General features: G+C 46.4%; 1 protein-coding gene across 4 annotated transcripts in view; it reads left to right on the top strand.

The window, feature by feature from the left end:
* Positions 1 to 14,736, top strand: part of TCF7L2 (transcription factor 7 like 2) — a 194,323-nt gene that overhangs the window by 961 nt on the left and 178,626 nt on the right. For all 4 annotated transcript variants that reach the window (XM_040624650.1, XM_040624649.1, XM_040624652.1 and 1 more), the window contains exons 2-4: positions 301 to 403; positions 11,880 to 11,901; positions 12,342 to 12,410. In XM_040624650.1, coding sequence (XP_040480584.1) covers positions 301 to 403; positions 11,880 to 11,901; positions 12,342 to 12,410 — 194 coding nt within the window. The remainder of the gene's footprint in view (positions 1 to 300; positions 404 to 11,879; positions 11,902 to 12,341; positions 12,411 to 14,736) is intronic.

The following is a 14,736-nucleotide window of genomic DNA, read 5'->3' as shown; positions in this document are numbered from 1 at the left end:
CCTCGCCCTCCCACCTCCACCCCTCCGGGAAGGCGGAAAGACGAGCCTGCCTCAGCCCAAAGCTTCAGACAACCTAGGAAAGTTTGAAGAAGGTGAGGCAATTACCCGCGCCGCAACCGCCCGGAGAGCTTCCCCCTGGCCTGCGCCCCGCGCCCCCGGCCCGCGCCCGGCCTGGCCTCGGCGCGCGCCGCGCCCTGCACAGGGCGCCCGGCTGACCATGGACACTTTCTAAAAAGTTTCTCCTCGCTCTCTCCCACTCGGCGCGGCCGCCGCCGTCCCCTCGCCGCCCCGCCATGTTAGCGGCCAAGAGGCAAGATGGAGGGCTCTTTAAGGGGCCACCGTATCCCGGCTACCCCTTCATCATGATCCCCGACCTGACGAGCCCCTACCTCCCCAACGGATCGCCTGCCCACCGCACCGAACCAGCCATAATGCCTCCCCGCGCCCGGCCCCGCCTGCTGCCCGCCTCGCCTCTGCCCGGGCCCCGCATGCGGCCCCTGCCCTGCCCCCTCTCTCCCCTCCCCTCCCCTCCCTCTCTCCCTCCCTCCCCGCCTCCTCCCCTCCCCGCCTCCCCTCCCCCGCTCGCGGCCCAGGCAGCCCGAAACTCTCCAAACTTTTCTGCCTTTTGTGGACTGGATTTGTTTGCACTTCGCCATGTTCTTGCTTTCAGTTTGCTGCCTCGTGATGTTGGGGAGACCTTTCTTTCCAAGCAGGGCTTTGTTGGGTGGGGGGGAAAGAGAAGAATTTTTTTTTTCTTTTGCGCTCTTATTCCCCCTCCCCCTGTGGTGGTGGTGTTTGTTTCTTCACCCTGGGAAGATGACTGTGTGGCTCTTTCTTTTCGCTCTCTCTCTCTCTCCCTCTCTCTTCCTTCCCTCTTCTGTGGCGTCTTGGGTTTTCCCCGGTTAACCCCTTGGCTGCCGCTGCCGGGGCTCGAGTGACTGGGCTGCGCCCGACGCGCGGGGTAGAGAGTGGATTTTCCTGCAGGCGTTGGACTGGAGAAGTAGCGAGCGCGCGGAGCCCGGGGCCTTGGAGAAGCGCCTCGGCTTTCTCTTTCGGCTGGTTATTTATTTAGCTTTCTAGTGGTGATCGCTGGCTCTCAGTCCCCCTCCCCCTTTCCCCTGGAAGGTCACGCTTCCCAGACTGGTCCCACTGCAAACTTGGGGGTTCTGGGCTGGCTTTTCTTTGGCAACCCCGCAGGGCCGCGAGCGCCCTGGGCGCGGTGGCGGGCTCGGCTGCCCCGCGCGCTAGCTGCGGGCTCTCCCGGGCCGCGCGGAGTGGGAAGGCCTCTGTGACCGGATTCTTGGTTTGTGTACAGACGGGATGGCCTCCTCTGAGCGGATTCGATGTATTTCTAGGGAATTTTGGTGTCTTGGGGTTTATAGCCGGGTCTGCGTTCGCCAGCTTCTGAGAAGGCCCTCAGTGGGCCCTGGGGGGGGGGGGGAATCAGAGACCATGGTTTGCCGGCCCAAGGGTGTATAGAGGGTGAGGGAGGCCAAGGGCACCTCTCTTTCAAGGCAGTGGGCTGCTTCTCGCGGGCCACCCAACTTTGGGGGCCCCAGGGCGGCACCGGGTGCCAGGCTCTGCGGGTGCTTCCCGCAGCGTGCGTTCCGCGCCCACTCCAGACATTTGTTAATAAGTCTCATCCCCCCTTCTCCGACCGGCCTCTGCCCCCTGCCCTCGCCCTGAACCCCTCCCTCCACCCCCACCCCCTCAATCCCACCCTCCTCTAAAAAGCCTGAATTGCCAGTCTCTAGAATCAACCTCTGGACGTTTGTGCCGGGTTTCCCGGGAATGTCATTTTGCACCTTTTCTGGTTTGATCCCCCTACCCCTTATTTACACACACTACTTTTGTTTTTTCTTTTTGGTAACTCGAGATAGCAATTCGAAATAATGTATCCAGTGTTCAGCAGCCGTGGATTCGGTGCTAATGGCCGAGGGCTGGCCGGTTGGGAGGCGATCCGATCTACAAGTGTTTTTAAGCATTAAAATATTAACTATCAGGTTTTACTTGTTTTTTGGGCCCTGGCAAAAAGGGCAAGGGCATGCCAGACCGGTCATTTTTTATGGCTAGGAAAGAGAAATAATTATCCCCCCTCCCTCCTTCCCTGTACCCAGGCTTCTGCATGCTTGGGAAGCTGGTAGAGCGTTTCAGCCCGACCTCCTCCTGCAGGGCCAGCTCCTTCAGGCTGCTGGGGCCGGGCTGTGGGGTTGCAGCTGTAGGGGAAGCACAGACCGGTTACGTTGTATTTTTCTTGGGAGCTCATGGGCATCTTAAACCGGGAGCATTCGGCTCAGAATCAGGGTTTGTGTACTAACCAACCTGACCAAGCCGCATTCCAAAGTAACCCTGAGAATTTCTTACTCTCCTCCCCTCCCCCCTCCGATGGATTCCTCTCTGGTATTATTTAAAAATCCACTTAGCCATCCGAAAGGCCATCTGAATATTGAGATTTGATGGCGGGCTTCTTGGCCTTCTTGACTCTTCAAACTCCCAGTCTGACCGCTGGCAATCTTGCCACACTGTCGCCTAAAACTTGAACGGTTGTGTTGTGCTGTAATTAGGAAACAGGGAAATTGTTAAAGGCAAATAAATGATTTCCCGGTGCGAAAGGAAGGCTCCCAACCTTCCGTCCCCTTTGTGGGCATTATAGGAATAGACCGCTGTAGTTATTTTAATTGTGGACGTAGCGGGTGGCCTTGTGCTGTGACATCAGATTGAGTATGAGAGGACATTTCTGAACTCAGTAGGCAGTTTTGAGATTTGCATGTCAAACAGCAACAGATATCTTTGTGTGTACGGTCCCTTCCTCCTTCCTCTGTTACCTGGGTCAGATTCTTTGCTCCAAAATTAAAGTTATTTATTTAGGCCAGTAAGCAGAGCCATAGAAATGGGGACGAGAGGCTGTTGCGTGTCACTCCTGACGTCTTCGATCAGAGGGCCAGCTTGCAATTCCAGATTTGAGGCAGCTGCCGAGGGCATCTATAGGCAAGATAGGGGTCTTTTCACGCTCATCTGGAATTCGTAGTGCTTCGTAGAGTGTGTTTTGAGGGCAAGGTGGAAAGACAAACTAGGGGTGCTTTCTTCTTTTCCCGACCCTCCTTAGTGGTGGTGTTTTTGCTACAGTTTCTGTTCCTTGTTAGTGTACCTGTAAGCAGCTGCATCCTTTAAAAAAGCGAACTCTCTGGATCCCTGATTTCTGCTTTTCTATTTAAGAATGTAAAGAATTAAGGAGTATCGTTAAATCAGCTATGATGAATAATACATTATCTCAAGAATAATGCTTTAATTGCCGAAGACGCCATAAGGCTCGATAGTAATAATTTTATTTTAAAACGACAAAGCTTTCTGCATAACATTAATTTAACCTTTGATACAGTAATAAGAAGGGCTTTTAAAAAGACAGATTCGAATACAAAACTACGTTAAGGAGGGAGGTCTAGTTAAGTAGATGGGAAGTGATAGAACAGCAAATATTAGAACTGTGGTAACATTTGTATACTAACGATAAGAGGATTGTTACCATATTAAAGTTGATAGGAAAAAGTAGTTTCACGTTTCTTTTTCCCTCGTGCCAAACGAGAGGTAGGAATGGGGTGGTCGGGATTCTAGTTAGTCTGAGGTTTCTTTTTACAAGACTTGATTACTAGAGCTCTCGCATCTTTCATCCCAAAGTTAGTTGCTTTTTAACTGAGCTGTTTGCTACTAGGTTGAACAAATAAATAAGCAGCATCTTGAATTCATTTTTGAACTTGAAATTCAGCATTTGAAAGAAACCAAGAGGGGCCTATTCATTGGGGTTTTATTTAGCCGGGCAAACAACTTCTCTTTCTGGCTTGTGAAAAATGGATGTTTTTTTCCCCTCACTCAAACAACATAATCCTTTCTAATACAAAAGATTTAGACCTCAGAGTGTGAAGGGTTAATGGTGGTCCTTCCCTGGTTGTCCTCTCACCCCCCACCTTCACCCCTGATTGTTTTGACAACACTTTTCAAAGTGTGACATTCCAAGCCCCTACATAACAATGTAATATTACTGTAATTACACAGGTCATTACATTTTAAATAGAGAACAATAAAATGCTTATCGCCCTGAAAAAGAACAGGTGTTCTTGCCCTTCTTTGGTATTTATGCTAATTGTGTTTCATCTCCTTCAGAAATATTTATGGCCAACATGTTTAGATTCCAATCTCAGTGCAACAGTATTAATTCTGTGCTAATCTTTATAGGTTGGGGTTTAATGTCTGCCGTATGGATTATGGGCTCAACATTTACCCAATAAGTCATATTTTAATGATTATAAATTTAATATGCCAGCGCTTTGCAGTGTGTTGAAATTAAAGCTTTCTGAACCCCCAGAAACAAGCTCTCAGGCAGCTGGGGGCCTGAAGAGCTTATCTGGAAGAAGTGTTTTTGGAAACTTTGGATTGCTTAAGGGAAGTAGCTTTTACTGATGCCCCCTATCTGATTGAGAAAAGATCGGGAGGCAAACAGCTCCGGTTCTTGCTAGGAGTTTTCCACCTTGATTTTAATTTTACTGATACGGATTTCATTTAGAGTCACTGCTGGAAGCTGGTCAGCTTTCTGTTTCTTAGCAAGCTGTGAAAAAGTTACAGGAAGGTTTCCGGGGGCTGGCAGATCAAGAATGCTGTTCTGTTAGCAGCCCAGGATAACTGCAGTTCTGCGCGCCATTAAAAAAATATTTGCTTTAGAAAACTAGCATTTTAATAGTTGCACCAGAAGCTGTGCTTTCAAAGATTACAGTAGAAGCCTTTGCGGGTTTTGAATGCCTCCTCACATCCCACGAGGTGCCTGTGTGCATGCAGAAAGTGCCTAGATTTTCCTTGGTTGAGAAATCCGGGTGCAACTTCTCTTACACATGCACAGTGGGTAAATGAGAAGGTATCTAAGAGGATTTTACATTTTGTCAGATGTTTCACAACAGGGGCCCCCGAATCACATTAAAAATGCACTGTAGAGAAAGGACAGCTGCAAATTTTTGTGTGGACGCGTGTTTCTGGACCATGACTAAAACTCCGAGGACCTATTCCCCAGCTGTCTGGAAGTTATGTGGAAGTTGGTTTATTGGCAGTTAAGTATGAGACAACCTGGATTTAGCAGAGGCTCTCTCCTACACAGGAAGTAGATGACATTATATTGGGGGAAGGGACGAGGCTTGCAGGCAAGGAGTGATTTACTCCTTTTTTGTTTTGTTTTGTTTTTTTTAAACCCTGGCGTTGCCAAATAAATAAGCACTTTCCAAGGAAGTAGGTGTAAGCTTTTTAGTCTTGGTAAGTGGAATTAGATAATATCTTTAACCGCATTTATAACTGTTCTAAGGTGACACATTTCAGAAGTTTTGAAAGGAGGGGTGAATCAAATTCTTGGAGGCTTTTCTTTTTGAAGGGTTGTGTAATGTGGGCATCTGAGTTTCGTCTGCGAGTGAATATTGGCAACCGTGTAAGTAAATCTTCAACTCTGACTTATAATTGAGCACATTTGTGAAGGAAATGGTTAATTTTACAACCAAAGGCAAACTTGCACCTCGACAGGTCTGCTGAAAGAAATGTGCCCCAGTCCTTTGCTGGCAAGCGCCACAGGGTCATAAATCCACAGGCTTTATTTACAGCCCATAACACTTATGAATGTTAAGATATTTGACGCCACGTTGGCCTTATAATATTCAAGGTCCGCAGACATTGGCAGTAGCTCAAATTTCTCTCACTAATTATAAGCAATGAGATGGGGGGTGAAGAACAGGGGAGCCCATCTCAAATGCTGCCCTCCCCCCTTCTGTGACCCCCACCTCTACAATCTGAGCTGACTGAGACAGACACCCTCTCCTTTGGCAGCTGACTTGTACTTTTCCTCTAGGCTATTGTTATACACATTTATAAAGAGCAGTTTCAGGGATGGAAATTCAGTGGGGGCTCTGCACAAATGCCTTTTTCAAAAGCAAAGTTGCTCTAGCTGTTTGCATCTTTCTCCTTGTCTTCTGGTTTCTCCTTTTTCTTTTTTTCCTTTTCTTTTCTTTCTTTTTCTTTTTTCCTTTTTGGACCGTGTTGCCTATATTGTGCGTATTTCCCAGAATACTTAAAGAAACCCGATACGAGAGACTGCTCTTTAATTTATATGATGTTCACTGAGCTGGAAGGGCACATATACACGTTGCATAGTGCAGTAGTTAACGTGAGGGTTTAAAAAAAAAAGTTATGTGGGTGAGGAGAGTTGATTAAAGGAATTTAATAGATGAGAAAAAAAAGTTCCAGGTTTCATTGGGGATGGCAAGGCCACTCATTTGGGAAAAGTGCACTGTTACCTGGGGGGAAGAAACACAGAAAAAGTAGCCAGAAAGGCAGCAAAAATGCTTGATTAAGAAAGATTGGAAAAAACAGAAGATGGGACAAACATTTAGGCTTGGGGGAATGGCTTGATTGAAATTGGGGATTGGAAGTGTCTCATGAGAGGTGGGAGTACCATGGTGGGGGGTGCTGTTAAAAACCATTGCTTTGCTCAGCATAGAGTGGCTCCAATCCACTCCTCACCTAAAATGCTCTATCCAGCCACAGATACGTTTCCTCTCAGTTATTTGTGTGAGGGTCTGGGGGTGGGGCATCTGTGGTGGAGACCCCGAAGAGAGAGAGAAGGCCAATTATCCTCCCGATTTTAATTTATTTTTTATAAAAAGTGGGCTGTTCTGGTGTGTGTATGTTACAAAGGGGCCACATGGTAAAGGGGGAGTGGGATTGTGAGGTGCGTGGCTAAGTGTGGAGGGGGGCTGATGGCTCTGTCATTTCTGGCCGGATCCTTCCCTCCATCCAACCCAAACTTAAAGACCGAGGCTGAAAGGTTTTATTTTCTAATCAATGGAATGCAGAAACTTACTAGCCCTCAGGGACAGATATGAATCCCTGAACAGCTCATTACAAAGATGGGGCTGTGGGATCTATGAACGGGTTATCAGCCGTGGTCTTCTTCGGTTTTCCCAGGATAGGTTTTTCTTCCTTAGGCACATCTGATTTCGGGCTGGTCATTCAGCCTGTTATATTTTATTCTTTTTTTTTTTGGTCATGAAGAAGCCCCAAACAGTTCTGTTTATAGGGGGTGGGCCTGGCTATTATTAGTGGGATCAGCTCTGAAGGAGTTAAAATTGGTCGCTAAAGTTTGGCATCATGAAAATAAATTTGAGGCCCGGTAGGCATTAGCAGGGCACAGCACATTTACAGAGCTTAATTAGTACGAACTGTAATTGTTCATGGTCTGCCAGAAGAAGTAATGTTCAGGAAAAGTGGAGTCCCTTCTCTTGCAGCCTTCAGTTTGAAACCGATAAATCACTTGCATATTTGTGTAGTGATTCAAATGGAGCTAGGACCTCTCCCATCCCAACATGTGGTAAATTGTAAAGTCAATGAATTGCAGATGTAGGCTACAGTGAGATTCTCCAAGAAAATGCAGAATGAATGGGAAAGAATGATGCTATAAATATTTACCGAGAAGATAACTAGGTCCCTGCGTGCTGGGCCAATTATGATGTACTAAATATATTAGCAAAATGCTTAAAAAATAGGGAGGATTTGTGTGGGTCTTCGGGTGGGTTGGTTTGTTTTGGAAAGTGAAATAAAAGGCGCAATGTTACTGTCTTGTCAGTTTTATTAAGCCCGAATCACAATGGCAAACCCAGGGAAGGACACATGAAACCCACATTAATGCAAATTAATTCGTTATGAGTTGCAGAGCTGTGACTGCTAAGTGGAGTAATGATAGGGCATCATTTTAAGAGTGTTAATGTAGCAACTTTTAATGAAAAATGCTGTGTTAGGAACATGTCTCAGCATCTTAGCCCACGTGTTTTTATATGCAAGAAATGTGTTACGTACAAGAGCAGGAAACTTGATTCACTTCATCCCCCCCCCCACGTTTAAGAACTTTAATTATGTTTTGATGTTTAAAGAAAATCTTCTCGTTTTCCTTCCAACATAGCCCAGAAATGCCTATCCCCATAACCAACTTTTCTTTTTGCACCAGATTGCAGCACCGAGTGGAAAAACAATGAATGTAGCCCCCGCTCCGCCCCCCCCCGTAGACCTACATCTCTAACTTTCTTGAAGTCATTTTTTTCCTCCTTTTCTTTCATGGAGGATTTGGTCTCAGGCAATGTTGCAAGGCTTCTTTCCCCAAATCTGAGTAGGTGGACGTGTATGGAAGCTGTAAAAGTTAATGATCGTTCTCTGACTCATAGCTGATGGTTTCAGGTTGAGGAAAAGAAAAGAAAAATTTAATGAGGGTAAATAGACCTTGGATGGAACAGCGAGACAGTAGGAGAGATTGTTCTTGTGTCTAAAGGTATGCGTTTTGTTGAAGCAGAATTTCTGAAGGAGAATGCCAGGAAGTAAAAGGGGATGCCTTTGTTAAGTTGTTGTTTCAGGATGGTACAAATGTTCGGTGTCTAGATCTGGGGAGGAATGTCTAAGCCGGCAAAGCTACCAGTCGGTGCTGGGTTTGCTTTCCTTGTGGAAGTTAGAGGCCCCGTTGGCACTTTTTAGAAGGGCAGTCAGTAACCCAGAGCCCTACTCAGAAGTTTATTTCCCATTAAATGGAAGAGGTTCGCCGCATAGGACTAGGGGTGCTGTCTGTGCCCTTAATAGTGACTGATGACCTAAAAGAAAAAGTCTTAGATGTACTAACAGCAGCAAAAGTATTCTGTCTTTTAAGCTAATGACATGGGAATTAAACGTCAGGTGGCTCATGATAGTAGCTACGGGGTAAAAGTGGGCCCTAAATCCCCCAAACTAAAACCTTTTAAAAGGGGAATGAATCTGGACTTTTTTTTTTCTTGAAATAAAGAAAGCCAGGTGATTCATAAAACTGAAAATAAAGCGTATGCTCCACCTCTTCCCAATTTAGTGGAAGGTATAGGTCTAAAAAATGAATCTTCATCGCACTGGAGTTCACTTAGTGTTGGAAAAACCAACACAGTGTTTTACTTACTTTAGTCCCCTTTGAGGATGAAATCTCTGCGGTTGAAAAAGTGCTTTTCCTTTTTCTCTCATCTCTGGATATCTCTGATGTCTAGTATCTGAAACATCAAATTAAGGGCCAGTAGTAGTGATTAGAAATAAAACAAGAGACATCAAGATACGGTAATAATATGGGAAGCAGTTAATTGTCAATTGTTGGTTTTATAATTGCCGGGGAATTGTGCAAGCCCAAGCTGAGCATCGCCCCATCTTCATGGTTCTTCCTCCGGACAAGTGAGGGCCAGATCATTTGGGGGTGTTCGAATGGGTGGGTGGGCTTGGCCACTGTAAACAAGCACAGAGGAAGGGAAGGTTTATTTTGTTGGAAGTTTCATGGGAAGGAATTAAATGAAAAGTATCCTGGAGTTCTCATTTGGTGACGCCGCAGGATGCCCCAGGGAGGCACCATGGTGAGGGCGCGATGCATGTCCACGGTGTAACAGCTACACTAGCTGGTGGAGGAAGTGACGCGGGGTGCTGCAGGTGACCGGGAGCAGGGCGGTCCCAGGGGTGGCGGCATGGGGGAGCCTGGTCCTCGAACTCAGATGAGCCTTGTGCTGGATCTCTCAACCTCCCTCCCCTCATCTTCCGAAAAAAGAAAAGGCTGCCATCTCTTGTCGTCCTTGCCTTCCTTAGGGGTTTTTACAGAGAGAGAAATACATTGCTGTTCCAGTCCAGAATGCCAAGTGTTTACTGGGTCCTTGCATTTTGTCTTTGTCTTAAAAAGCTAGACTATAACGAACAAGGCATCTTTGTGTTTTACGGGGAATCAAAAAGCCATTGAAAGTCTATGTTTAAGAAAATAGTATTTGGGAAAAGAGGGGGTGGAAACCCAAAGGAGAAACAAGAAAATTGTAAGTCTTTGTCACTGTAGCTGGGGGAAGTTTAGCTCCCAATGTGTCCCAACACAGTGGTTACTGGCTGGGAGTAAAGATCTGATTGGAGCTTGTGCTGTGTATTTCTGAGCTGGTCCACGCTGTCTATGTGGCTGGACACCTGAGGAGGGAAGTTACATTGCTTGGGGGTGTTAGGATGGTGTGTGTGTGTGTGTGTGTGTGTGTGTGTGTGTGTTAAATTAACTTTGTCCAGCTGGATTCTTAAGGACCTTGCAACTACATTTTTACTGTTTTAATTGTAGCATTCTCTCTGGGATTGTGTTGTCGGGTGGTGATTGGACGCAAGGATTAAGAATGGAACCGGACAAGTGAAAATTGAATTTGGATTAGCCACAGTTTCATTAATTCATTCATAAGCCTGTGATTATATGAAATTTTGTTTCCACGACATATACTTAGTTATCAGGTGTCCATTCAGTTTTAATTGACAATCTGAGATTCCTGTGGTTACCCTGAGTACAGATTGCCTAGGGGCTCTGCAGCGTTTGTGGGAAGAAAAGCTTGGACAAGTTTCCATTAAGCTCTGAATCAGGCAGTTGGAAAAGAGAATAAAACCCTGCTGAAAAGGGGGACACGTTGTTACTGTTGCCTCTCGACTTAGAAGGAGAACCCCCCCCCCCAAGAGCTGCTCTCCAGCCAAGAATTCCAAACTCGCAGAGGAACCTGGCCCTAGTACAAAAGTTGTTTTAAGATGATGTGGAATTGTCACAGAAATTAGTGCAATCACTGTTTACTGACTGGCAGTTTTCACAGAAAGGACAGGAGGGCAAAGGGTGCAAATTCATCTTTCTTTTTCCGTGATTCACTTCAGTGAACTGTTTCTGAGTGGGGGGGGGGCGCTGTGGGGGGGGATTATCTTCACTTGCTCTGTGTACATCTTGTGTTGTTTTAAGGAGTGTGGTTCAATCACTCTGCTTTGACAGGTGAAAGAAAAAAAATATAGTTTTTGAATTCATCTGTACTGTGCCCCCTTTTAACCTTGATTACTACGTTTTGGGGGCAAGCGGACTCATAGGCAGTGTTTTGATTGTTCATTTGGAGTAGATAAAATGATCTCAGAGCCCATTGTATGCTAAATTGGGGACTTAGAACCTTTCCCATGAGCAATAAAAATTTAGACTTTTTAAATTTGATTACTTCTGTGTTGTGGTTATTTTGAGTTGGTTCAAAAGTTCTTATGTGAATTTCTTTTTATTTTATTTTTTTTGTCTTTTTGTTTTTTAAAAGTGTGTGGACTGAATGATTTTTCATGCAAGGACCAAGATACAAAATAATCAGATCTGAAGGCCCCTTGCAAGCTGGGTTATACTTTGTTACAATAGCAGAGAAGTGTTCTGGCAACAGCCGTAGGACAAGAGCAGTAATAGCAGTGGTTTGGAATTGCCACTGATGCCCATTGCTATGAGGGGAATGGGCAGTGATTTCCCGGACCGTCTAATCCCTTCTTATTTTGTTCAGATATTGCAAATTGAAATGCATTTTCAGATACTGTTGAGATCTTTAGTGATTGTTGTATTCTTTATCAGATAAACCAGCAGATGGTGTTTGTTTTCCCCATCCGTAGGATCCCAAGAGGAACAAGTATTTTTTGGGGAAAGGAGAACTTGGTGAGGAATCTCAGTATTCCGTTCTATTTGGGGGCACCCACTTCTTTGATGGGGGTTCTGTAGGGCTTCAGAGAGAAAGGCCCAGGAGGGACTTTCCCCTCTGTTGTGGAGAATCTGAGGGAGCCAGGGACAAGCATTCACCCAGGGGCCACCGAATAGGTGGTCCTTAGAACACTGGGTGGCTCTTTGGCAGAGGTTGGCTCTCTCTTTGGGGAAGTGTGGATTCCTAGAGTGCAGACTATAGAGATGTGCCGGGACTGATAGCTTAGTCATTGGAAAAGAATGTATAAGGCTTCGGGTGGCCCCTGAATTCTGCCTGCCACATTTGTTTTCCCCAAAATAGAATTGTGTTTAGGAGCAAGAGCCCAGTTATCAGAACGGTGGGGAGCTTGTACCTGTTGCAGTCTTGTGACTTCTCAGAACCCTCTCTCACAACCTTCCTTCTCGCCTGCGTGTCGCAATTCTGATGACTTTTTGCAGCACACAGTTAAATTTTCCGCAGCACCCTGCTCAGCACACTGGCTTCCTTTATGTTTTAATGGGCATCCGTCTTTCCTTTTCATGTCATTGATTCTCACTCCCGGCCCCCTCCCCCTCCCTTTTTGCTTATTGAATAGGTGCTTTTTTTTTTTTTTAAACTTTACCTAGATTATTATGATCATCTTATCCATAGCAACAAATAAAAATACACAGGTCTTGATTGAATGCCAAGGCTGCAGTTCAATCTAGGAAGGTTTGTCTGCTATTCATAAACTGCTTAAGATGTTTTCTTGTAGTTTGTGACATAAGCAGAACGCTTTGATTTGGTTTCTTTCTACAGCTCCATTTTCAGTCCGGGAGCACACATTACTCTGCGTACAAAACGATTGAACACCAGATTGCAATTCAGGTAGGAAATGCAAGAGATCCTGAAGCTTGAATTGTCAATATGTAGGTCTCTTGTGTCTTTTATTCTCTGCCCCTTCCCCCAATCTAGATGATGATGATGATGGTGGTGATGATGGTGGTGGTGGGGATGATGATGGTGTTGATGATGGTGGTGATGATGATGGTGGTGATGGTGATGATGGTGGTGACAATGGTGGTGATGATGATGGTGATGATGGTGATGATGGTGGTGGTGGAGATGATGATGGTGTTGATAATGGTGGTGATGATGATGGTGGTGATGGTGATGATGGTGGTGACAATGGTGGTGATGATGATGGTGATGATGGTGCTGGTGGTGGTTGATTCACTGGGGGAGGTGGGAAGCAAAGAAACGAGCAGAAATGCTGCCAACATGATTTAAAGATTATGGAAAGAAAGAGGAGCCTGTGTTTTTGGTTAAGTTTCTTGGTCAGGCGTAATGGGCAAACAGATCCCAGCTTGGCTCTTGTTTTTGGCTTAGGAAAGAATCTTCAGTTGGGCATAAGATGAGGTGGCCAACTGTGAACTGAAGAATTGGGCGGGGGGGGGGGGGTGGGGGGGGGGGGGGGGGGGGGGGGGGGGGGGGGGGGGGGGGGGGGGGGGGGGGGGGGGGGGGGGTTGAGGGGTGGAGAGGGAGAGGAGGCTCTGTGACAGCCAGAGAGTTGTTTCCGGTGGTTCCAAATCATGTTAAGTGGTGCTAAGAATATAGCTTTTGACCTGATTGTCCTGAAATGTATTTTCTCTTGGACCTGTTGATATATGTCATTAAAAGTGCTGGAAGGGAGAGGTGACAGATCCCAGCTTCTGATGAGTGCCCTGTTTCCTGCTCACGTAGTACTTCCATTCTCTTAAATCCAAAGGCTAAACAAATCACGGACTAATATAGACTCCGAGCTGAACTGATGCCAACAGAATGCAGTAGTGGAGGGAGAGCAGACTAATACAATTTTCGTCTGTCTGCCTTGCCTGGCTTTGCCAGGATGGATGTTACGCATGGTGTAACTAATGGTACCAAAACTTCTTGAGTGTTCTGCCTTAACCCTTTGAAGAGAGGCTTTTGAAACCTGTTGTGTGATATTGAAGTCTGGCTCTTGGTCTTCTCTTCTTGGAAGTTGATACCAGTTGGTTGAACAATTTCTGTTGTTCCATTGCACCCTATCTTGTAGTCACCCCTGGCAGATAGTGTGTGTGTGTGTGTGTGTGTGTGTGTGTGTGTGTGTGTGGTCTCACCGAATAGAGCCACGTCGCATCTTGGTAGCTCTGCTGTTTCAAATCCTCATCTTCCTGGATAAGACGCTCAGACCGCCATGTGCCCCAGCTAAACTGTGAACTCTTCCCCCAGTGAAAAGTATGACTCAGCAGGCATTTTTTGTTTGGTGGATCCCTAATATTTTTGTACTTATTTCAAGGCAGCAGTAACTTATTTTTAAAATATTTTGTTCACTTCTGCAGTGTGCTGCTGATCTCCCTGTGTCTTTGAGGGGCTCTTGATTTTTACCCCTCCACCCCCAGATAGTTTCAAGCCTGATGTCTTGAGCTAGACACGCAGTTGTCCTTGCTGGCACATTTCCTGGTGGACCCTTCTTCCTTTTGATTAGCGGCATAGTGACTCTTGCCTCCAGAAACTGGTTTAGACTCAGGGTTGGATGGGGAACCAGCCCAGACCCTAAGTCTTGAGGAACGGTTGGGTGCACCGACAAGTGTCTTGAGGCCTCCTGCGTCTCGTGGAGTGCTGGAAGATCCTGTTGCCCGGGGGGTGGGAATTGTTGAGGTTCAATAGCATGGTGATCCCTATCTTGGTGTGGAAAGGCTGGCTGGGGCCATGTCACTGGGAGACCAGCCGAGACCAGAGCAGCTGTTGTGCCTTTACACCCACTGCTGAAGTGTCCCTTGTTGGACCGAGCAGGTCGTCTTTCTCCAAACCACCTGGCACGGCGCAGGCCATGTGAAGCTCTTTCTCAGGAGGAAGATGGAGTAAATTACAGACCTCATTGTTTGGAGGACTGAAACCATTACTATCCCTCCATGAACAGGTAGTATTGTTCTCCCCTGCTTCTGTTGGCTAAGGCTTGATGCCCATGTGGGCAAACAGAGAGACATTTTATTAGAGACCCAGCACCGGCATGCTCCGAGTTCATTCTCCCCCAGTCTCTGCTGGACCGGGAGGAGGCCAGGCCAAACGGCTTCTAGCTGTAACTGGAGTTGGGTCATCAAAGGATAAATAGCAGAAACCGGAAGAAGCGAGGGAGGAAAGGGGAAATCTCAGACACAAAATTATTCCACATGCATGTGGCAGCCCGACTGCA

Source organism: Ursus maritimus, unplaced genomic scaffold (assembly GCF_017311325.1).
Source record: "Ursus maritimus isolate PB19 unplaced genomic scaffold, ASM1731132v1 scaffold_7, whole genome shotgun sequence".
Classification (NCBI taxonomy): domain Eukaryota; kingdom Metazoa; phylum Chordata; class Mammalia; order Carnivora; family Ursidae; genus Ursus; species Ursus maritimus.
The sequence above is the reverse complement of the archived record's forward strand: the minus strand, read 5'-3'. Positions and strand labels throughout refer to the sequence as shown.